We start from the raw sequence: 24,544 nt of genomic DNA on the forward strand, positions 1-24,544 counted from the left end.
TCAGGGCAGTAGTACAACAACTAGGGGGTTAAAACAGGCAATAGGGAGGTGACATATTGCATCCTCACCACCTCTCAAACGCCAATGAAAACTGATCTGCTTTTCACAGGTATTCCTTGCTGCAAGTGTTAACAGGCCCTTAATATATTTTTTTAAAAGCCTAATTCTGGAAAAAATTTCAATCAACCCTTGCAGTTTGGAAACAGTCACACTGCGAGGGTTAATTGAAATGTTTTTTACTTGGTTTGTCCAAGGGAAAAGAAAATCAGTTTTATTTACCTGATTCTCCTCTCCACAAGCAGGTGGCACTCCCACATGGGGAATGTCCCTTGGGCTTTGGACCCTGCATTGGTCTTGATGACTTCAGGATCCTAGGCTGATAGAGTGTGGAGGAGAAGAGGCTGCTGACCGCATAGACACTGGGAGGAGCGGAGGATCAGATATGTAAATCTTTTTTGTTCCCTTACACCTTAACCACTTCCTGCCTGGCCTATAGCAAAATGACGGCCGGACGGTGGTTCAGTTATCACGACTGGACGTCATATGACGTCTTTCAGGACTTTTTGTCCCCTATGTGATGAAAAAAAAGTTAAGTAAAAAAAAAAAATTTTTTAATTGTAAAAAATGAAAGTTACACCCAAGTGCATTAAACCCCCCCCCCCCCCCACACACACAAATGTTTAAGGCCCCCCACATATACGCATGCACAAACGTAAAGGCACACGTCAGGGGCGCCTACGCGTTTGTGTGCCCAATAATTAAAGGATAAGTCCACCTTAACACTAATACCCCTATTCTATTTTCAGTATGTTTGGCATAATTATTATTATATAGGTTTTAGTGCCAACAGTTTGCGCAGCGCTTAACAAAATAAAGGCAGATATTACAGTTACATTACAATTTGGTACATGAGGAAAAAAAAGGAAGGGTCAATTGATACAAAAGGTAATAGATGTGGGGGATGAGCTGACGGAGGAAGTAAAACAGTTTTAGTTATAAGCAGGATAGGCTTCTTTAAAGAGAAGGGTTTTCAGGGATCGTCTAAAGATGGATAGATTAGGGGACAGTCAGACAGATTGGGGTAGGGAGTTCCAAAGGATGGGAGAAGCTCTGGAGAAATCCTGGAGGCGAGCATGCGAGGAGGTGACAAGGGAGCTAGAGATCAGGAGGTCTTGGGAGGACTGAAGAGAGCGGCTTGGTTTGTATTTTGGGACTAGGTTAGTGATGTAGCTGGGGCAGAGTTATGGATGGCTTTGTAAATTATTGTAAGTACTTTGAATTTTATTCGTTGGGTGAGTGGAAGCCAGTGGAGGGATTGGCAAAGAGGGGGGGAGGACACTGAATGGTTGGTAAGGTGGATGAGTCTTGCAGCGGCATTCATTATGGACTGAAGGGGGGATAATCTATGTAAAGGTAATCCAATGAGGAGGGAGTTTCAGTAGTCGAGGCGAGAGATAACCAGGTAGTGAAATAGAAGCTTGGTGGTGTCATTAGTTAAAAAGGGGAGAGTTCTGGAAATGTTGCGGAGGCTAAGGCGGCATGATTTGGACAGGGATTGGATGTGGGCCTGAAAGGACAGTTCAGAGTCTAAGGTTACCCCTAGCACCCTGGCATGTGGGGATGGACTGATAGATGTGCCATTGATCTTTACAGAGAAATCAGGGGAAGGGGCATGTGGGGGAGGAAATATTAAGAGCTCAGTTTTATGTCTGTTAGTAAATCAGTGATGCGTGAGGAGATTGATGGGGTGAGCTGAGGGGCAGAGAGAATGATTTGGGTGTCATCAGCATAAAAAATGGTAGTGGAAGCCATGGGAGGCTATCAGCTGACCCAGGAAGGACGTGTAGATCGAGAATAGTAGAGGTCCAAGGACAGACCCTTGGGGGACCCCAACGGTAAGAGGTGTTTGAGAGGAGGAAGTGGAGTTGTAGGTGACACTGAAGGTGCGATGAGATAGGTAAGATTCGAGCCAATGGAGAGTGCAGCTATGGAGACCAAGAAAATTGAGTTTTTTGAGGAGGAGGCGGTGGTCAACTGTATCAAAGGCAGCGGAAAGGTCCAAGAGTAAGAGTACGGAATAATGACCGTTGGTTTTGGCTGTTAGTAAGTCGTTTGGGAGTTTTAGGAGGGCAGTTTCTGTGGAGTGCTGTGGGCGAAATTCAGATTGAAGGGGATCAAAAAGGTTATTCTCAATGAGGTGGTCGCTCAGTCGGTTGTAGACTAAACATTCAAGGAGTTTGGAGGCAAAAAGGGAGTGAATCCCTTTTGCCTCTTAAATCCCAAAAAGTCTTTTTATATACACTTTTTTGAGAAGAGAGTTTTTTATGAATCTGTTACAAAGTTTCTTCCTTGGATATTCTGCCACTAACAGCATTTCCTGTTGCTGGCTGACAGCACTCAAGCAGGCCTTACACAGGCTTAAATGACAGTCCATGCTATACAGTGTGGCTGGATGAATCTCCTGCTGTGTCTGTTGTATTCTGACAGCCAGCGTTTTCAGGAGCGCGTCAGGAAGTTACGTTATAGTAGCAGAGGAGTTGGTATATAAAAGCCATAAAAATAAGGTGAGCACTCACATAACATAAGCACTAAGGGCTAAATCACTATAACCACTTTAGTAGGAACGCACCGACTACTCCACAGCTTCCCCCTGGCATGTACCTCCACATCCTCTGGAGATAATGTCACCACACATAGACTCCACCCAGCGCGTTTCATCACCTGAAGGTAATGAAGTATGTATTGTTATCTGTTGATCCCGCCAGTAAATCCTTTTTTTTTTTTTTTTTTTTTTTTACAGTAAACCCTATGAATAAAATGACCATTGCAAACTTCCTTTTTAGTGTTATGAAGTTTGCTGCCACCCTTGTCAGCTTGGCCTGAATGTAAATGTGGAGAAATATATAAATAAAGGCCAGGGATACCAATAAATACAATAATTACAGGTAATAACTACACTTCTCAGAATACAATGTTTTCTTTATAGTAGTGTCTAACAGAGTTGTTATAATGTAAAAAAGACATAAATGTAACATCTGTCTGAAATCTTCCTCTATCATGCGTTGGTCTGATAACATCTGTTGGTGTGAGGTAACCGTTTCCGTTGTTACATTTCATAAAGTTTTTCTCAGTTACATACTATGACAAATTTATATTCTGCCAGCCGGTAATCTCGATTATTTTGCTGACGCTTTTTTTTATCTCCAGCTTCCCATTTGACATGTTTATCAACGTGACAGTGAATGTCAGAGAGCATATAATCAGAGAGCTTCACTGACGCATAATAGTGACTCTGCTTAGAACAAACTTGACATGTGGCAAACACAGCAAATAAGGACAAACTGTGATGCCTTTACCTGTAAAAAATAAAAACATATTTTAGTCTGCACTCTAGGCACTCCCTAAATGTTAGTACCACACGGTGCACCCTTGAGCCCGGGCCACCCACAGCAGCTTTCAGCCTTTAGTAGGTTGTGGGTAGTAGGGCTGGACGATGCGCATGTGCTTTCCTCCCCCACCTATATGACAGGATTTCGTACACCAGGGCTTTTAAACATCCAGCCTGCATGAGGCCTTAGCAAGAATAATAAAACCAAGGCCCCTTTCATACCTATGTGCAAGTGTGTGTTGTAACAAGTTGCTTAATGTGTTGACCCTCTTGGGCATGGGGTTCACCAGAGCTTCACAGGTTGCCACTAGAGTCCTCTTCCACTCCTCCATGATGACATCACAAAGCTGGTGGATGTTAGAGACCTTGCACTCCTCCACCTTCTGTTTGAGGATGCCCCACAGATGCTCAATAGGGTTTAGGTCTGGAGACATGCTTGGCCAGTCCATCATCTTTACCCTCAGCTTCTTTAGAAAGGCAGTGGTCGTCTTGGAGGTGTGTTTGGGGCCATTATGTTGGAATACTGCCCTGCGGCCCAGTCTCTGAAGGGAGGGAATCGTGCTTTGCTTCAGTATGTCAAAGTACATGTTGGCATTCATGGTTCCCTTAATGAACTGTAGCTCCCCAGTGCTGGCAGCACTCATGCAGCCCCAGACCATGACACTCCCACCACCATGCTTGACTATAGGCAAGATAAACTTGTCTTTGTACTCCTCACCTGGTTGCCGCCACACACGCTTGACATCATGTGAACCAAACAAGTTTATCTTGGTCTCTACAGACCACAGGACATGGTTCCAGTAATCCATGTCCTTAGTCTGCTTGTCTTCAGCAAACTGTTTGCGTGCTTTCTTGAGGATCATCTTTAGAAGAGGCTTCCTTCTGGGACGACAGCCATGCAGACCAATTTGATGCAGTGTGCGGCGTATGGTCTGAGCATTGACAGGCTGACCCCCCCACCCCTTCAACCTCTGCAGCAATGATGGCAGCATAGATGAACACTGACAGGTGGCACTGATAATCAGTGCAAATTATGTACTGACAGTCTTGCCGGTTCACGCCTCTCCTTTCCTCACACAGACACAGCATGGAGGAAAGGACTGCCGTTTACATGTAATCAGCTGATCACATGGTAAAGGGCCGCTGTGATAGGCCCTTTACCATGATCAGCTGTGTAAGAAAGACACAGCAGTCACTACAAGCTGGGGTAAGAATTTAAACAGTTTACTGGGAAGTGTTTATATTATTTTGCTCAGTGTGTTAAAAACTAAAAAAAAAAAAAAAAAAAAAACACTAAGGGTTTAAAGTGGTCTTAATTAAGGTTTTTCACCTAATGCATTCTATGCATTAGGGCAGTGGTTCTCAACTCCAGTCCTCGGGACCCACCAACAGGCCAGATTTTAAGTATTACCTTGGGGAGTTGCAGACTAGAATTCTGCAATCACTGAGCAGCAAGTGATATCACCTGTGCTGTATTTCAGCTATCTTGCAAACCTGGCCTGTTGGTGGGTCCTGAGGACCGGAGTTGAGAACCACTGCATTAGGGTGAAAACCTTCTGTGATGCAGTTCCCCCCCCCCCCCTTTTCTTACCTGAGCATGATCCGATCCAGTGATGTGCACGACAGCAGCGGCTCCCGATGCTGTCCACCTCCTCATTGGGCAGCTTGATAGCAGCGGGAGCCATTGCCTCCCACTGCTGTCAATCAACTGCTGTGACACGGGAGGTGGGGGGTGGGGCCGAGTCTCACTGTTTGTGTCAATGGGCGCAGCAGCAGGACTCGGGAGTGAGCCCGCAGGGGAACCCCCAAAAGAGGTGGGGCCTGGAACACCGGCAGGGGACCCCAGAAGAGGAGGATCGGGGCTGCTCTGTGCAAAACCATTGCACAGAGGAGGTAAGTATAACATGTTTGTTATTTTACTAAAAAATAACAAAACAAAAAAAAAAAACTAAGGTTTACAACCACTTTAATATAAAGCCCGTTTTCATCTAAAACATTTTTTTTTGTGTCCAACAGAGTGTAACTATGTTAGAACCGCTTTGGTTTTCCAAATAAAGTCCAGATTATTCCTGTTCTAAAACACATAGCAGACCACATGCACAGCATCGCTAGGAATAACTCCGAGCTGGAAAGATTTGCGTTCTATAATCACCATGCATGCATCCTCCGCACTGCAGAGGGCGCTCAACTTCTATTATCTTGTTATCCTAAACTCGTGGCGCCTGTTGTGATTGGTGTGCACTCAAGCACTAGAGGTGCAACACTGCTCTAGTTTCCGTCTGCTACTCGTTACTCAGCCAGCCAATAAGGAACGAGATTGACGCTTACTTAATGGTGACAAAAGATCGCCGACAAAATGACCGCATACTCACCGGAAAAAGACTACTGTAGGTTTCTGTTGTAGTCCGGTATCCGGAAGTTGTATGATTTGTGTGTTTCAGCATGGCCGCTGTGGACATAAGAGGTGGGCATTGTGTTTCTGGTAATAACGCCGATAATACATTGTATATTTCTATTATTAGCGGTGTACAGGTTAGGGAAGGCATGGTGTGTCCTGTGCTGGGAGCAGTGAGCCCCCCCTGAGATGGAAAGCCCCCATAAGACATACACAGGTAATGACTGTCACTTCCACATTCTCTGTGATGTAAATACTCTGATATTTGTGATTTCCATTTGTAGATAATTTGCTGGGCATCTCCTGGGTGGACAGCGCCTGGATCCCCATACTGAACAATGTCACCGTCCTGGACTACTTCTCCGAAAGAAGCAACCCCTTCTATGACCGCACGTGTAACAATGAGGTGGTGAAGATGCAGAGGTTAACCCTGGACCATCTGAAGTAAGCTGGCTGTGTAGGATTTGGGGTCAGATGTGTATTCAATGCCCTCTATATTATAACCTGGTCACCTTTATAAGCATGAATGTCTACCTGGGATTATTTTCAAATATACAAAGGTAGGTATTAAATCCAAAAATGCATTATATTGCAGCATTCCAGTCATTAGATTTGGTGGCTGCATTCGTTTTTTTCATTTGCTTTTTCTCCTGGTGATCTGGCAAGTTAATCACCTCCTGTATAAGGCTTCATTCACTTGGCTGTAAAAAAAACAACACATATAGGTGTTTTTTCAAATTACGGATCTGCTTGCATTGTTTCATCACCCCCCCCCTTTTTTTTTTTTTTTTTAATTGAAACTTTCATGATAAAGTTACAAACATTAAAAAAGAGTCAACAGTCAGCACTACAATACTCCAGCACCGGTGAACAATGCCGCTCCAGTCCATACCGGTGACCAGTTTCTTGTATAGAGGTAACTAAGTAAAATAAAGCACACATTTATAGAGTCAAATCGCATACCCCCTGGGATATCATTAGGTATTGGGCCAGGTGCTCATCAAGGCCTGCATATAGTTAGCATTTTGTCTACAGTACAAACTTTTACTAATAAGCAGTTAATCCAAAGCGTTAGAATTATCATTCATCCAACCGCCCCCACACCTTTAAAAAATTTAGTTGGTACCCCTCTACTAAGTTACGTAGCTTTGTACAGCGAGAAGGTATTATTTATTAACACCTTCCAAGCCACAATGGTAGGGGCCACCGGTTTCTTCAATGGCAGAATGATTATTTTACATGCATAATACAGAAGCAGGGTAAGTAGCATACAGATCACCTTTTTGGGTGCCAAAGGGTCCACCAGTCCCAACAAACAGACTGCTATGGAGTTGCATTGTTTTTAAACACTTCCCGACCGTAGGATGTCCTTAGGTTGAAGTAAGTATACTGGGATGATGCCTGCAGCTACAGGCATCCTGGTATCATTTTTCTTTTTTTTTTCTTTCAGCCAGAAATTCCTTCTTCCCCTTTTTTTTTTTTTTTTTTTTTTTTTTTTTTTTTTTTTTTTTTGTAAAAGCCGTACTAGTGGCTGATTAGCCGCTGGATGACTTTTACAGGCAGCGAGAGGGGACATCCTGCCAGCACCTCTCTGGGCTCTTGTGTGATCGGGGAGCTCAGTATGCGATCCAGTGCTTCTGCTAGATTACCATATAGCCGGCCATGAAATAGATCGTCCATAGCCATCTCTATGCTCATGGGAGGCCGGAACGACATCACTCCGGCATTGACAGATATAAACACTGCCATTTTTTTTTTTTTTATGCCTTATTTCTATCACAAGGGATGTTTATATTTCTTGTGATAGGAAAAAAAAGCGATAGAAAAAATTACTAATAATAAATTGTTTAGCTAGCGCACAGAAGCGAACGCATACGTAGGTCGCGCTCTCATATGTAAACGGTGATCGCACCACACATGTGAGGTATCGCCGTGAATGTTCTAGCAAGAGCAATAATTCTAGAGCTAGACCACCTGTGTAACTCTGATAACCTGTAAAAAAATTTAAAGCGTCACCTATGGAGATATTTAAGTACCGTAGTTTGGCACCATTCCACAAGTGTACACAATTTTAAAGCGTGACATGTTGGTTATCTATTTACTCAGCGTAACATCATCTTTTATGTTCTACCAAAATTTTGGTTATATTGTGGTTTTTTTTTTTGGTTTTTTTTTGCATTAAAATTAATTAAAGCGGCATTCCAACCAAAAATGGAACTTCCGCTTTAAGAGAAGGTGACCTCCTGACATGCCACATTTGGCATGTAATTTTTTTTTGGTTGGGGGGGGGGGGAGCAGAAACCCTCTTTTTAGAGGGTTCCAGCTCCCACTTCCTCCCAGGGCTCTGGCACCGGAAGGTTGATCACCTCTCCCCCCTCCCTCTCGGCAATCATCTGGGAATCTGGGACACGTCACAGGTCCCAGATGATTGCGGCGCGGGCATTGTGACTGGCCAGGCAAAGAGGAGGGGGAGACGAGGGGGGCTTCGTTCCCTTGCATCTCTGGACCCAGGGAAAGGTAAGTGTCCGATTATTAAAAGTTACCAGCTGCAGTATTTGTAGCTGCTGACTTTTATTTTTTTATTGAAACTCCGCTTTAAAGTGTGTTTTTTTTTTTTTTTTTTTTTTTTTTTTTTTTATGGGTGTTGCGACATAAAAAAAATTGCAACACCCATCATTTTATTCTCTAGGGCCTCTGCTTAAAAATATATGTAATATTTGGAGGTTCTGATTAATTTTATTGCAAAAAAATGATGATTTTTACATGTAGGAGAGAAAAGCCATTTACACGGGTGTGTAAACATGAGCCTCCTTCAGATCCCTAACACAAAATCCAAAAATCTGTGTCTAAGTAAATGTGCTTTATGAGCTTATGCGTATAAACACATGTATATGCATTTCACGCAAATCAAATCTAAACAAAGGGGAAAAATAAATTTTCATAAGAACAAGTTATGCATGCATATGTGTCTTTACACATTTAAGTGCATCTATATGCAAGTATTTTACCAATCATTGCGCAGGAGTTTTTCTCCTAGACATTACATGTGTAAAAACAGTAACATTTTTACAGCCATGTGAGGGAGGCCTTAGAGTGCCCCCACTTAGGATAAATGAGCACGGGGGCACCTTTTAGACAGCAGCATTCAGTCTTGGGGGAGGGGAGTGTTAGATGAACTAGCAGATTTAGATACAGTAACAAATTGAAATTCCAGCTAAGATTTTATAAGCAGTTACAGCTGTTTTTTTTTTTCCTTTTTGGATAAATGTTTTACATACATAAAGGCTGATGATTATAAGCACCCCATTACTGGTAAATGGTTTGTCTCAACAAATCCCAGGTTACCATGGTGACTAGAAATTGCATCCTGGTGCCTGGGCTTTTGTCAGCCCATTCTTTGTTGCAGGAATGCACAATTTGTATAGCCCAACACCCGTGACATGCAGTTGCAGGCATCAAGAAGGTAGTTGTCAGGTGGAAGCATTTGAGTGGCTCCGCTACCGCCCGATTGCTTCCATACACGCGGGTAAAGTGCCCCCCACTACCCCCACTATGTACCCCACACTTGGCTTGCCCAGCTGCTGGCTGTGGAGTACAAGTACGCTCTCCTCCCCATCTTGTTCCTGACCCTGAAGCGACGTGTATGAGATCGCTTCCAGGTCCACGATGACAGTCTCTTTACACCCAAGTACATAAACCCCCCCCCCCAAACACAAGGTTGGAAGGAGGAGGTGTGCTTTGCAGCACAAAGAGTGATGTACCATGCAGAAATATAGAACCTTTTCCCAGTTCTGTAAGATGAAGGGGGATAGAATCAGAAGGCCATAAGATGTTATAATGGATTAAGTTCAACTTTAAACCTGAACTCCAGGTATGATTTCTATTGCATAGTTGCATTGGTCCTGCTTGGACTAATGAAAATATACCTGTGTGATCACTGGGGAAGCAGAGAATCAATGTAGTAGTCAGCACCACTATAGTAATCACTGCATAGTGGAATACACACTGCCTTTTCTGAATACCTTGTTATAGTCAATTTGTTTTGGCCAATGTTTTTTTATAGGGTGGGGACAGGGAAGAACTTCTGTTTCTGTCAGTTTCCTATCCTTTTCTGTGACGTGTTAGAGAAAGTTTGCCTCACTTCTGGTACCATGATGCCCATTCAATAAATTGGAGGTGTGGGGGTCACTGGCACAGGAAGGCAAGGACAGCAGTTAAAAAAAAAAAAAAAAGGATGAAGGTCTAACTCTACTAAACATATGTTTTGTCTTTGTCCCCATTATGGAGATTTCCTATCTCTTCCTTTCCTGAAGGGGAGTGAAAGGAAACCTCCCCAATAGGTACACAGCCTGCAATAAAAACCTGACAGACGCTTTAACCCTTCCCTGCCCTATTCAAGATGAAATGAGATATTGTCTAGAGTTTGGCTTTAATTTATTTTATGATGATGTTATGATGTCGACAGTTGCAAAGTGAGAAATGCAAATCCCATTTGCTGAGTTGTGATGGGCCCATTTAGACTACTGCTGTATTTGCATGCATTGTCCAATCATTATGTATGGTCTGTAAAAACATAGCAACAGACCTAAAAATTCACATGGACCCTCTTTCTCACCTTAGCGCATCGCAATGCAGGGTTTGTGTTGGGGTGCTTTCCACAATGGGGCCCCAAAATCCTTATTGTGCAAGCATACAGTTTTCGAGTGTTGGATGCCTCTGATGAAGTTGCATATATTTTTGATCCATGTTGCTTCTGTTTCTTTTTTTCTTTTTTTTTGTGTGTGTTTTAGTCAGATGACTGGTGTGGAATATATTTTGTTACACGCACAAGAGCCTATATTGTTCATCATCAGAAAACAACAGAGGCAGACTCCCACACAGGGTGAGTACAGCATGCTCTACATGGGTTGGCTTCTTACAACATTCATTTAATGTTACTTCGTCATTTTAGGAAGGCCAAATTTATACTTTTAAATGGCTAATCTGTAAAACCGGGAAGAGAGAAAGGTGAAGGTGTTGCAGCCCAATTCTGGGTTCATCTTTCATGACATGAGGAATACTTGATTGGGCTGGATAAAGTGTGATTTTGTGGGCATACAAGTCATGTAAGTCAGCAGTCCCTAACCTTTTTGTCAACAGGAACCGGTTTTGTGGCAGCCAGTTCTCCGGGGGAGGGGGGGCTATTCACGGAGTCTGTCCTCAGCCCCCCTTTACAACACAGTCCCTCGTTTATACCAGTGTCCTCAGTTCTCCTTTACATCCCAGTACCCCTTTACATTAATGTAACAGGAACTGCTGTATAAAGGGGGCACTGTAGTGTAAAGAAGGGGGCTATGATGCACAGGGGGCAGTGTAATGATTAAAGTATCCCTTTATGGTGCAGCCCCCTTTATAGTACAGTGCCCCTAGCAATTACAGCCTCTTCCATCACAGTGCCCCTGCAGTATGCCAGCCCCCTCCCCCCCTTTCCTCTCTAATATGAGACTTCCCTATTCTAATGTCTGCCTCCCTAGCACAGGACTCGTCCCTTTTTGCACGGCAGAGGCTGTAAACATTCCGTGCGTCGTCTCCCAGCTCCCCTGCCCGCCCTTACGATGTCATCCTATCAGCAGGACAGGGGGCGGGAGGAGCTCTCCATTCTGATCTGCAGCTCCTGCCTCCCCCCTGCCCTACTGATTGGATGACATTGTCAGCTGGGTGGGCGGAGGAGCCAGGAGAGGACAAAACAGGCATGGCTGCACAGCAGGAGGTGAGCGACAACCACGGTCTGTGATAACCCTGTGCGTCGCTCATCTTATGCTGTGCAGCCTGGGAATTGGCACCGGTCTATGGCCCTGGGGTTGGGGACCCCTGATGTAATTGATATCCATTACAGCTAAGGGCTGGTTCACACCAGATTCAGTCCGGTGCGTTTTACATTACATTTACATTAAAAATTCCAGTGGTTTTAGTTCACACCAACGCAGTGCATTCCAGTCAAAAGTAGAACATTTTTTCTGTATGGAACGCTGCAAAATACATAAAAAATGCACTGGAACGCACATGTCCTGAATTGAGATAAAGAAAAAAACAGGGCAAAAAACACCCTGGCATGCATTAAATTATATGCAGAAATGCATTCGTAACCAGAAATTGTGGTGTGAACCAGCCCTAACACAGTAATATAGCAGTGTAGCCAGTATTTTATTTATATAGATGTTAATCTGACAGTTCGGTGGTTGTAATAATGGCACTACTAATCAAACACTGGAAGTCTTTGCTGTAGGGCATTATCCACTAATAGTTTATTAAAATGACAGCAGTAGTGGATTTATGCATGTGTGCTAATACATGAATTCGTTTTGTTTCCTGTATTATCAAGATAATCTATCATTCTGTTTACAGCTATACCGCTGGCTGATTATTACATCATCGCAGGAGTAATCTACCAGGCTCCAGATTTGGGATCAGTTATCAATTCCAGATTAGTAAGATCTATGTTATATTTCATCGTTTAGCCCTCATGCTCCTCATACTGTTAATAAAAAGGGTTGGACATCTATCCCTAACTGCAGGTGACTCCTGGATGTGCAGAAACATGCAGACAACCACAGCTCCTGTCCTACTGTCTGCTTTGTACAGGCTTCTCACACACAAGTGTGTGTTTGCCTATACCTTTTTTTTTTTTTTTTTTTTTTAGTTTATTATACTTACCTAGGTGGATGCAGCATCAGAAAGATGCTGCATCTGTCCCTGCCGTCTCTTCGCAGAGAACCAAGCCACCGAACGTTGCCAATGGCTCAGTTCTCTCACCTCCCCGAGTGGAGAGATGCTGCCTGTCTGTCAGCATCTCTTCTGCTCTGCTCCTCCACACTCATTGGAGCGCTAAGCTGTGGAGGGGTGGCTGTCGCAGCTTGCTGAGAGGCTGAGACGGTCATCAGTCCAGGCAGCTGGTGGATCCAGACTTCCTATGTCGGGATGACGCGGTGTCGGGACTGATTCCAGTGATGTCAGCGGAGAGCGTACTTCAAACCGCTCTGCGCTGAAAATGGGTCACAGGAATCCAAAACTAATTGCACTCCTGTAACCCATAGGAGAAGTCCAGCCTAAAAAGCTCAGACTGGACTTCTACTTTTAAGCTATAAACCAAAGTAGCCTTGTCAACACTGACATATAAAATGGATGTGACCTTTACATGGAAGTAGCAATAATATAACAACAGTACCAAGTTGTACACCCTGATATAAATTAGGGGTGCCATTTTAGATTCAAGAGCATAAACATATAGGTACATGGATGGATCTGTAGACCAAGGTCCTGCTAGTCTTCCATGTTTAGCTAATGGGCATAGATATGAGAACCAAAAAGGATTAATTAGGCTTGGTTCACACATCTGCGGTGTGGGATTTACTGCGAATCCTAAGTGTTTCCTGCACTGCACTGAAATTGCACTCCGTTCATGCGATCTGCCACCGGTGTCCATGTTAAATTAATGGCACCCCAAAACAGATTGCAAAACACAGTTCAAAACACAAGAGGACATTGGAGCTACAAGAACAATGAAAAGACACAAAGAAAAAAAGGTGATGAGAGGAAGGGAAGGGGGGTGGAAGGCTATAAGGAGAGGACATGGGGGGAGGCGAGGGAGGGGCCCAAGGCATCAAGCCACTATATATTCAAATGGACAATAGAGAATCATCAAAGTGTGGCGGTCGGGAGTAAGAGGAGGAATTTAGTGTGGGTATGGGCCAGGATTGCTGTTAGTATTTATTTATCTTAATATCAGTTCATCTGATTTTTACTGCTTCAAAACTTAGGTTGGAAGTCTTTCAGACTCTAGTTATTGTGAGTCATCATGGCTTCTTTTCATGTGCTTAAATAATTCGGTACGTAACCTTCTTGATCACCCCCGCTAGTTGTAAATTTAATTTACAACTAAATAATAATAAAGTTTTTTTTTTTGTTTGTTTTTTTTCTGAATTTTTTTTCAGATCCTGTATCTGATTCTGATATCTTCAGATTTTCCTGCATACGGTTTTTTTTTTTCCCCCAAAGGATATTCTAGTACCAATGCCAGGCACAGTCAGGGCTGCTTTCTCTACAGAAAGCAGTCAGTGATATCTGACAAGTGGTGTACAAGTGGCTTTGATACTTTGAGTCACTGAGCCTGAACAAGTATACACATCATACATTTTGACTGTCCAATCTACATACATGTAGCCAGAGACAGCCAGGCAACTAGCATTTCTAAAGGAGGCCCGCAATGGCACACTCTTTAGGTCTCTGTGCAAGGTTTTTTTAAATGTACAGCAGATTCGTCATAAAATGTTACAAAGGCAAAACCAAGCTTTAAGTGATTTTAGTAGCATGACTCCCCAAGGTCTTGAGATTAAAAATATAACGTTGTGTCGTATATGATGTTATTTAATCTATGATTGTAAGTTTAGTATTTAATCTGTAAACTAAGGTCCATGTTGATCTTTCAGCTGACTGCAGTTCACGGGATCCAGTCTGCATTTGATGAAGCCATGTCTTACTGCCGCTATCATCCTTCTAAAGGCTACTGGTGGCATTTCAAAGACCAGGAAGAGCGAGGTACGCTACTATTCCAATTCATTTTTCTGCCTTGTAATACAAACTTTCTGGTTTCTTACAAATATGTAGAAAAGGAACACTTTCTTGCCTTTCAGTAATAACATGCATATATATGTGTGCGCATTGCGCTAATGAAAAACGCCTGTTTGTGCAGCCACTTAATATTCAATAAACATGTAATGGAGGTGAAACAACTGTCAATGTGAAAAAGAGACAAATAATTCCACAGTAGCGCACTAATTAATCTACAAATTTCCTAAATAGTAACAAGTGTAAAGAGATATCCACGCTTAGTACATAAAATAGCCAGCAGCTGAGCACTATAACCCAGATATCGGGCACAAAGAAAAATGTTTAAATAAAAGTGCAGTGCTAGGGCAAAAAGTGCAATTCATGCGAATCACACAACACATGTGATGTGCATACATCCAAAAATTGTATAAAAGTGCAATTGTGCAATAATTGGTACAGTTTAAAATGAAATAAATCATAACATGTGCAATATAATATCACAAGTGTAAACAATGTGCACACGCCCACATGTAAACGGCATTCAAACCACACATGTAAGGTATTTCCATGAGCATTAGAGCGAGGGCAATAATTCTACCACAATACCTCCTCTGTAACTCTAAACTGTAAAAAAATTTTAAAGCCTGTGGAGATTTTGAAGTATCGAAGTTTGGTGCCATTTCACAAGTTTACGCAATTTTAAAGTGTGACATGTTAGGTATCTTATTTACTCAACGTAGCATCATCTTTCACATTATATAAAAAAAAAATGGGCTAACTTTACTGGTGTGTGTGTTTTTTTTTTTTTTTTTTTTTTTTTTTTTAATGCACGAAACAGTTTATTTAAAAAAAAAAAAAAAAAAATGCATTTGAAAAATTGCTGCGCAAATACCGTGCAAGATGAAAAGTTGCAACAACCACCATTTTATTCCCTAGGGTCTCTGCTAAATATATAATTTGTGTGTGTTTGGGGGTTCTGAGTAATTTTCTAGAAAAAAAAATGATGATTTTTACATGTAGGAGCGAAGTGTCAGAAATGGCCCAGTAGGCAAGTAGTTAAACGCGCCAATCTCCATCCAGATCGATAAAGACACTCTCCATATGTGGGGATAGAAATTGAGACAGCGCCTCCGATAGTGTAAAGACACCTTAAAGCGGAGTTCTACCCTGAAATGGACCTTCCGCGGATCGGATCCCCCCCCCCTCCAGTGCCACATTTTGGCACCTTTCAGGGGGGGCGGATACCGGTCAAATCTGGGTATCTGCTCCCACTTCCGGGGAAAGTTTGCCGCAATCTTCTGCGGCGAACTACGCAATGTCTGGCCCCAACTCCCAACCCCCCGGCTGCCTTCTGGGAGACACACAGGTCCCAGAAGACAGCGGGGCCATTCAGAAAGCGCATCGAGACTTGCGCAGTAAGCAACAGCCATAAGGCTTCACTTCTTGTTTCCCTTATTAAGGATTTCTGCACCCGGAGTCAAAGGGACGGGTCGGCTTCGGGTGCCGACATCGCGGGCTCCCTGGGCAGGTAAGTGTCCTTATATTAGGTCAGCAGCTGCAGTATTTGTAGCTGCTGACTTTTTTAATTTTTTTTTTTACCCAGGCGGAGCTCCAATTTAAGGTAATCGGTTTGTTAAAAGTTTGTTAAAATTGCCTTGTAAAAATTCCAAACATGCCAGGTGACTCAGTGTTACAATCTCCTCATAGCTTTCTTAGGAAGCTATGAGGAGATCGCAACACTGAGTCACCTGGCATGTGTGGAATTTTTACAAGGCAATTTGAATCTTTTATATTGGAAGTGCATTACTTTTAATAAACCGATTACCTTAAGGTGTTTTACACTATTGGAGGCTCTGTCTCAATTTCTATCCCCACATGTGGAGAGTGTCTTTATTGATCTAGATGGCGATTGGCGTGTTTAAGTGGCTCTTCAATAAAATGTAATAAGGCGATATTTTGCCAGACACAAGAGTGAATGGCAACAGCATCTGGTGAGCTTTATTAAGGAGAGGAAGTGGTAGACATCACTTTGGTGAAGAATTTTGATGGATCAATGAGATTTTGTTTCATACTATTTTTTTATCATCACTTTAAAAGAAAAATGTGGGTTTCGTTTTTTTTAAATTTTTTTATTTATACTTGGGTTGATGCAGCATGGGTCCGATGCTGCGTCTGTCCCCCAGTGCCTCTGCACTGAAAACCAAGCGATTGAATACCGCCGATCACTCGGTTTTCACAGCTCCGTGAGCAGAGGGCTGTGGACTGTCAGTCACAGCTCTCTGCTCTTCTCCCTGCTCGCTCATTGGAGCGCTGGGCTGTGGAGGGGGTGGAGCGGGTCATTTCAGGCTCTCAGTGGCATGCTCTGAGACTGAGACGGGTGTCAGTCCAGGCATCTGGCGGATCCAGACTTCCATTGTCGGGATGACATGGTACCTGGACTGATATCCACGACGTCGGCAGAGAAAAGAGCTTTGGCTGGACTTCTTTAAGTTGCATATGTTGTAGCATATATTTCTCAGAGCGTCTTTCAGGACAACGCCTGGAGAGAGAGTAGCTCAACCCAACTTCCCAGGAAACACTGAATAATTCCTTTTTAAGGCAGCCCTCCTACACCATGCATACTAGCTCATTATGCCTTTGCCTTGCAGGTTTTTATTTTTTTAAAACTGTGTGGGTATACAACCGCTTTAAGCTTAGGTTTTCTTTTGACGAAGATGAAGCGCATGTATGGAACAAAAGGCCTAAATTAGATGTGGCATTTTCCCAGATTTCTCGCAACACTGACTTTGCATTTGAGGACATGGGCATCCTGAAGGATGGCTTCAACCGTGGTTGCCAGAAACTTGGAGCACTGGCTAGAGCAGGTGAAGCAGCACATCGAGGGAGGTACCTCTCAAGAGGATCTGTTGGATACCATCCCAGTACTGTTGAAGGCAGTGGGATATTTAGCGGATGCCTTAGTGGAATCAATCAGAATGTCTAGGACTTCAGACCTAGTAAATTCAGCGAAGGGCGCTCTGGTTAAAAACTTGGTCTCCGCTTCTAAAGTGAAGCTCTGTGGACTCCACTTTAATGGGATTTACTTTTTGGCCCTGACTTAGAGGCCATTTTAGATAGGACCGCAGACAAGAAAAGGGCTTTTCCGGCAAAGAACAAGACGCCTTTAATCAAAAAGAATTTTCGTCCTCTTCAGCAAACCCAGGCCCCCAAGGAAACAGAATATAAGAAGCCCTGGGGTACATAGAGGGGAAGAGGTAGGGCGGCTGTTCTGTTCAGACATCCTGAACAGCCAGCTAAAAGCCAGTGACGGTGGTCCTGTTGTGGGAGGGAGACTTCTAGCCTTCTTCCCTCAGTGGCGGGCAGTAACCTCCAGTCCGTTTGTCCTGAATGTCATCTCCCAGGGGTACGGGCTGGAGTTTTCAGAGAGATCTCTAAACCACTTCTTTGTGACCCAGAGCACGGGACAAGGCCCTAGCCCTGACATCCCTTTTAGAAGAGCTGAGGCATAAGGGAGTCATTATTCCAGTACCTCAAGGAGGAGGAAGGTCTAGGGTTTTATTGTCACATTTTTCTAATAAAAAAAACTCTCAGGAAAATTTTGCTTAATTTTGAACTTGAAACTCCTGAATTGGTCCATTCGTTACAAAAGGTTCCGCATGGATACGATCTACTCCATTAGAAAACTACTTACGAGGGGCGTTTTATGGCTTCCATCGACCTCAGGGATGCTTACCTGCACATTCCAATAGCAGTAGCATCCCAGAAATTCTTGCGTCTGGCAGTCGGCTCAGAGGGCAGGATAGCCCATCAGTTCAGAGCCCTGCCTTTTGGTCTGTCCTTGGCTCCGAGGATCTTCCCCAAAGTCACGGCGGAAGCCTTGGTGCCTCTGAGGATACAGGGAATCACAATAGTTCCATACCTGGACGATCTGCTTCTATTCGCCAGCTCAAAAGATCAGCTGCTGGCGAATCTGAACAGAACAAAATACCACTTGCAAGACCTAGGTTGGATCGAGGAGAAGTCAAACTTAGTCCCTTCCCAAGTGATAACATTTTTGGGGTACAGCATCGACTCTGTCCAACAAAGGATCTTCTTGCCGGAAGAGAAAAAGGATCCTGGGGGCAATAAAACAGATCCAGAAAAGCTCGCCAGTAACAGTGCAGTCAGCAATGTCGACTTTGGGTCTTCTAACATCCTCCATTCTGGCTGTTCAATGGGCCCGTCTTCACCCAAGGGATCTGCAGTAAGTGATTCTCCAAAATTGGAGGCACGAAGAACCCTTAAAAGAGGGTTTGTGATTCGGACACAAGTGAGGACAAAGCTATGGTGGTGGAGGAACCGGTTACCTAAGCGAGGGCCTACTTTGGGTATTTCCTACCACAAAAAGGTTAACAGATGCAAGCTCCTGGGGGTGGGGGCTCATCTGGAAGATCGTTTTGCCTGGGGAATCTGGACATGTTCAGATGCAAAAAGATCATCCAATTGGAGGGAGCTGAAAGCAATTTGGATGGGGATTCTCTGGTTTCAGGAAGAGATCAGGGGCCAACACGTTCAGGCCTTGTGCGACAATGCCACGGCAGTCGTCTATGTAGCAAAGCAGGGAGGTACCAAGAGCAGGGTTCTCCTGTCCTTGGCTCGGGAGATCTTAATCTGGGCAGAGAAGAATCTGGGGTCCCTGTCAGCCATACACCTGAAAGGAAGCTTAAATCTGATGGCCGACTTTCTGAGTAGGAGAACAGTTTCGGAATCACAGTGGAGTCTAAACTCGGAAGTTTTCCAGACGGTGATAAGCAGGTGGGGCAGTCCTCAGATCGACCTGTTTTTGCGATCCACTCAAACGCAAAACTCTCCAACTTACTTTTCCCTGAGCAGACGGGCTCAGGCAAGAGTTTTGGATGCTCTGGCTCAGCCGTGGGACTTCCATTTGTGCTATGCCTTCCCCCCCCTTCCCGTTTAATACCGTTAGTCCTCAAAAAGTTTCAACACAAATCTATTACTGGTGGCTCTCTTTTGGCCCAAGAGGATTTGGTTCTCAACACTCCTGAACCTAGCAACAGAACCCCATTGGATGTTACTCCTACGAGACGAGTAAGTCTAACTAAGGTTTTTTTGGATATGCTATATGCACACTTTTATGTTTGTGTGTGTGTGTGTGTGTTTTGTTTTTTTTTTGTTTTTTTATGTTGATTATGTCACAATGTTAATATTTAAGAGATTTGTAGATTAATTGGTGCACTACTGTGGAATTATTTGTCTCTCTTTCATATTGACAGTTTCACCTCATTTGCAATAACATGCATACATTTGTGTAAACAGCACTGATGTGCAGTAATCGCAGTAGCCTGTTACATTTTACCCCCCATCAATTTAACCTATTCATAGCAATACATAAACTAATTTGTTACCATAAGTTGCTGTAGTTTAAATGCATTTAGTCTTATTAGATGAACACTTTTTTTTTACCCTAATGTTCTCTGTATTAAGGTAAAAAAAAAAAAAACTTCCCCTAGCTCTTCTTCTACCAACCCCCACTCTAAACACTTACCTGAGCCCTCTATCGATCAAGCACTGTGCCTGGCTGCAGCTCTTCTCTTTCCTCTTCCTGCTCTCACTGGCTCCTGCTGCTGTCAGTCAAATCCTGTGAGGAGGTAGCAGTGTCTGTGGACGCACACAGCCCAGCTTGGAGTGCACCGGCATGGGTGCCCCTTCAGCACAAGCTTGCTGAGGGGGCATTTGGAGAAAAGGAGGAGCTGAGGGCACTGGTGGAGGGCCCCAGAAAAAGAGATGCCAGGGGAGGTTTCTGGTTGTTGAACATGTTACACCCTAAATACAGGGGTAACATGTTCAGAAAGGTGAAGTTATCCTTAAAGCTAAGCCCACATTATCTAATCAGACAGGACCCTTGTATCTCTGACAGCCACAACAGAAATTACAAAAGTAAATGTTACCCATGTGTTTGAGGTAGGATATGTAAACTGTTAAAAGGCCCACGTGCTGGAACTACTGTAATTTTCTGTACTTGATTCTGGTAGTATATAGTTGCATGATTTAGTGTTTTGTTACCTCTTTTCCAGTGAGCAGCAAAATAATTTTTCAACATTGTGCGATGCGGGAACCCTGCGAATCCACTGCGGGTTCCCACATCGCGCCCGACTCACACGGCAGTTCACACTGCCATATGCAAACTGCTGGGGAGTGTCAATACAATGTTAACGACACCCACATTTCTGCTCGCATATCGCACTGCGAACTGACAGGTTGGACATGAATTGGATCGCATGGAGGTGAACACCCATGCGATCCGATTCTGGTGTGTACCAAAAAAAGGGTCCTGTGCGAGTTTGGTCCAAATGGGATGCAAATTCAGCCATACTATCTGTATGGTTGAAATCGCATTGCACGGACATCGCACGTGATTTGCACTGCAGTGTGGAGCTAATCGCATGCGATATCGCAGACCGCACTAGTGTGAACCAACACTTAGACAGATGCTAGTGAGACGATTCAAGCATTGGCCTCTTCTGGCTGAGATGTCTGTGCCATAGCTCCCGGCTGTGCTCCCATACTCTGTAGCTTTATGCAGCCTTCTGCAGCTCAATAAATCAAACTTTTCTAGTGTAAAAAAAAAAAAAATTGACATTAGTGATTTTGTCGCAGGTGGATGGATCTGTAAACCTAAGTATTGTTGCCACTCAACTAAATAAGAGATATAAAAAAAACAAAAAAAAAAAAAAACAATGCAGGCTGACTCAACCCTCCAGCATCATCCAAAAATTGAAATAAGAACTTTGTGTGGACTGATCCTTTTTAATAGATGTTCTTTTTCGGATTCTGAACTACGTTTTATTTTTGCCTGTGAAGAATGCAGTCTGTGCTAAATCAATGGCTGATTTTCCTTTCTTGAATTTGCAGACAAGGCCAAACCAAAAGCTAAAAAGAAAGAAGAAGCCAGCTCCTTCTTCCAGAGACAGAGGGTAGATGCATTGTTACTTGACCTCAGGCAAAAGTTCCCACCAAAGGTTGTCCAGGTAAATGAAAATAGTTGGGCAGTGCACATTTTTTGTTACCATGACTCCTACTGGATCTCCTTTTACCTTCTGTAAGTTATTTTGAAACCGTGCTGGATATAACTTAAAGGGGTTGTAAACCTACGTGTTTTTTCACCTTAATGCATCCTATGCATTAAGGTGAAAAAACACCTGGCAGTGAGCGGCCCCCCAGCCCCCCCGTTTTCTTTCTCGAACATCACGGGACACAGAGCCACAGTAATTACTGATGGGTTATATAGGTATCACTGGTGATTGGACACTGGCACACCCTATCAGGAAGTTCAACCCCCTATATAATCCCTCCCCCTTGCAGGGATACCTCAGTTTTTACGCCAGTGTCTTAGGTGATGGACGTGTAAAGATGTCCTGTGCTGAGCTCCAAAGGGAATATCCTATATCCTATACTGGGGCAAGCCAGGCGAACCGGATCCATTCAAAGTGTCTTTTCATGGCCGAATTGAATGGTACCCGGGCCTCGTGTCCGAAGAAACGAGGTTTTACCTGTAATGCTTCTCTTTTTAGAGAGCTGGACCCCGCAGATCAGAAAATGGCTTTAAACTTCCTAATTTCTGGTGAGGTGCTTTACGGTCCCAGAACTGTTGGATCCCCCTACTGATGGGGGCCCCAGTCTCTGATGGTTTTTTCAAACGGAGCCCACCGTGAGAGGTGAAGATTGGGTCTGTGTAAACAGCACCCTGCGGCTGGATAAGGTAAGAGGAGATTCCACAGAATTTTTGAGTTCTAGTGGCTTTTCTCCTTTAAGGTAAATGCATGCTATGCCTATTGTGACCACCGGGGGCTGCCAAGAGCACAAACCTGCACATGCTGACTCTGTCTCAGGTGTTGTAATCGCTGATTATGTCCCAGCGTCTCAAGCAGGCTGCAAACAGGTAAGGTGGAAGGGGGGATTTCTCATGTTTGAATGTTCCCCCCCAGGCTAGAGAGGGGCCACAGGGGTCTAGAAAGTGGTTATACCACCCGGGCTCTGCGGCCTAATGGCCACCATCTCTGAAGATAGCCATTCAGGCAGATCTTGTTACCAGCCTCCCTCCTCATCCCCCCCCCCCCCCCCAGCCTTTCTCCAGAAGCATGACAGGAGATTCGGCAGTGCAGGAAGCGCTCGTTTTTTTCAAAACTGGAGGGGGGGGGGGCGGTAGAGGAGGGGGCGGGACGTCAGCCCAGAGTGCTTAGACTCCCACTCAGGCCAGCTGCAGGCTATTAAAGGCACTCTGTACAGGTGCACTCAGCCTTCTGAGAGACACAGAGCTGACGGTCGCATGTAAGGTGGGACACAGGCATTCTCCTAGGCAGCATTTACTGAAGTAACACCAGACTGAGCATTGGGTAGCAAGGCTTTTAGCCAGACTACATCGCTCAGCGGGCAGTGTTCATTTGTATACCTCACACCTTGTTGCTTTGCACTATGGGTAGAAGAGGTTCAAGCACCCCAGGAGCCAGAGACACTAGGGGATCTCGTTCAGGTTCTGAGGGCCCCCTGTCGGCAGCATCCTCCCCCCCTAAAGATGGGCCAGGGACGGCTAGCCGGGGAGAGCCATCGGGGTCAGGGGCTACACCTGCCTCTGGCACTTCAGCCCCTGTATATATTACACAAGAGGTTTTTTCCTCAACCATTAATGGTCTAGAGGAAAGATTAATGGCCGTGATTACGTCTTCACTCAGTGGAAGAAAACGCACTAGGCTTTCCTCTGTTCCCCAAGACCCTCAGACAGAGGAGCTCTGGGATAAAGGAGATGAATCCCTTTCAGAGGATCGGGATGGGACGGATGATTCCTCTTCGGGGGAATCAGGTGGAGAGGGACCCTCTGCGACTTCCCAAGAGGAGAAAGTCTTAGTGCAGATCCTCACTGGATTGGTCCGCTCCACATTTAAGTTGCCCATACCTGAAACTGCTAAAGAATCCTCTTCTGCTTTGGGGTCACTGAAACCTTTCCAAGCAGCACATGCTTTTCCTGTTCATACTTTACTTGAAAAGCTCATTTATTCTGAGTGGGATCACCCAGACAAACGTTTTTTTCCACCGAGAAAGTTTTCAACACTTTATCCGATGGAAGAAAAGTTTATTAAAATGTGGGGAATACCGGCTATTGATGCCGCCATTTCCTCCGTAAATAATAGCCTGACTTGTCCTGTAGACAATGCTCAGATGCTCAGGGATCCTGTAGATAAGAGGATGGAATCCCTATTGAAGGATGTTTTCTCCTTAGCAGGATCAGTGGCCCAACCTGCAGTAGCAGCGATTGGAGTCTGTCAATACTTAAGAGACCATGTTAAGCAGGTCATCAAAGTATTACCTGAACAGCAGGCCCAGGGGTTTGCTAACCTTCCAGCGGCCTTATGCTTTGTGGTTGACGCCATTAGAGATTCTATCGTGCAAACCTCCCGTCTTTCACTGCGGTTGGTGCATATACGTAGAATCCTATGGTTGAAAAATTGGTCAGCCGAAGCACCATGTAAGAAGCTACTGGCTGGGTTTCCATTTCGTGGTGCAAGGTTGTTTGGAGAGGACTTGGATAACTATATCAAGAGAATCTCTTGTGGGAAAAGCACTCTCTTACCTGTCAAGAAGAAGAGTAAGCGTCCCTCTTTCAAATGGACTCTTTCCCCAGCGCCGGGGGGCTTCAGCCTCCAGGCAGTCTCGATGGCCGCCTCCATCGGGGTCCAGAGACAAGAGTCAACCCCAGGGACAAAAGAAGTCCTGGGGAAAGAAGCCTACTTGGCAAAACACTAAGACCTCTGCATGAGGGGGCGCCCCCGCTCACTCGAGTGGGGGGAAGACTGCGACAGTTCTCAGAGCTCTGGCACGAGGACTTCCAGGACAGATGGGTAGTCTCCACGGTAACCTTAGGGTACAAGCTGGAGTTTCAGGAATTCCCTTCTCCTCGGTTCCTCAGATCAAATGTTCCCAGAGACCCAGAGAAGAAGCAGTCGCTCCTTCTAGCGTTAGAGCGACTTTTGTCGCAGGAGGTCATTATGATAGTTCCGGCAAAGGACCAGGGATTGGGCTTCTGTTCCAACCTTTTTACGGTCCAAAAGCCAAATGGGGATGTCAGGCCCATTTTGGACTTAAGGGATCTGAACCGATTCCTAAGGATTCAATCCTTCCGC

At 44.4% G+C, this 24,544-nt stretch overlaps 1 protein-coding gene across 1 annotated transcript in view; it reads left to right on the forward strand.

The window, feature by feature from the left end:
• Positions 1-5,700: 5,700 nt before the first annotated feature.
• The window catches only part of MED6 (mediator complex subunit 6), a 40,813-nt gene continuing 21,969 nt past the window's right edge, over positions 5,701-24,544 (forward strand). Inside the window, exons 1-6 of the mRNA XM_073610431.1 lie at positions 5,701-5,852; positions 6,068-6,227; positions 10,574-10,665; positions 12,168-12,250; positions 14,249-14,357; positions 21,282-21,397. Of these exons, the coding sequence (XP_073466532.1) occupies positions 5,831-5,852; positions 6,068-6,227; positions 10,574-10,665; positions 12,168-12,250; positions 14,249-14,357; positions 21,282-21,397 (582 nt within the window). The 5' untranslated portion in view covers positions 5,701-5,830. The remainder of the gene's footprint in view (positions 5,853-6,067; positions 6,228-10,573; positions 10,666-12,167; positions 12,251-14,248; positions 14,358-21,281; positions 21,398-24,544) is intronic.

This window comes from Aquarana catesbeiana, linkage group LG13 (assembly GCF_042186555.1).
Source record: "Aquarana catesbeiana isolate 2022-GZ linkage group LG13, ASM4218655v1, whole genome shotgun sequence".
In the NCBI taxonomy this organism is placed as follows: domain Eukaryota; kingdom Metazoa; phylum Chordata; class Amphibia; order Anura; family Ranidae; genus Aquarana; species Aquarana catesbeiana.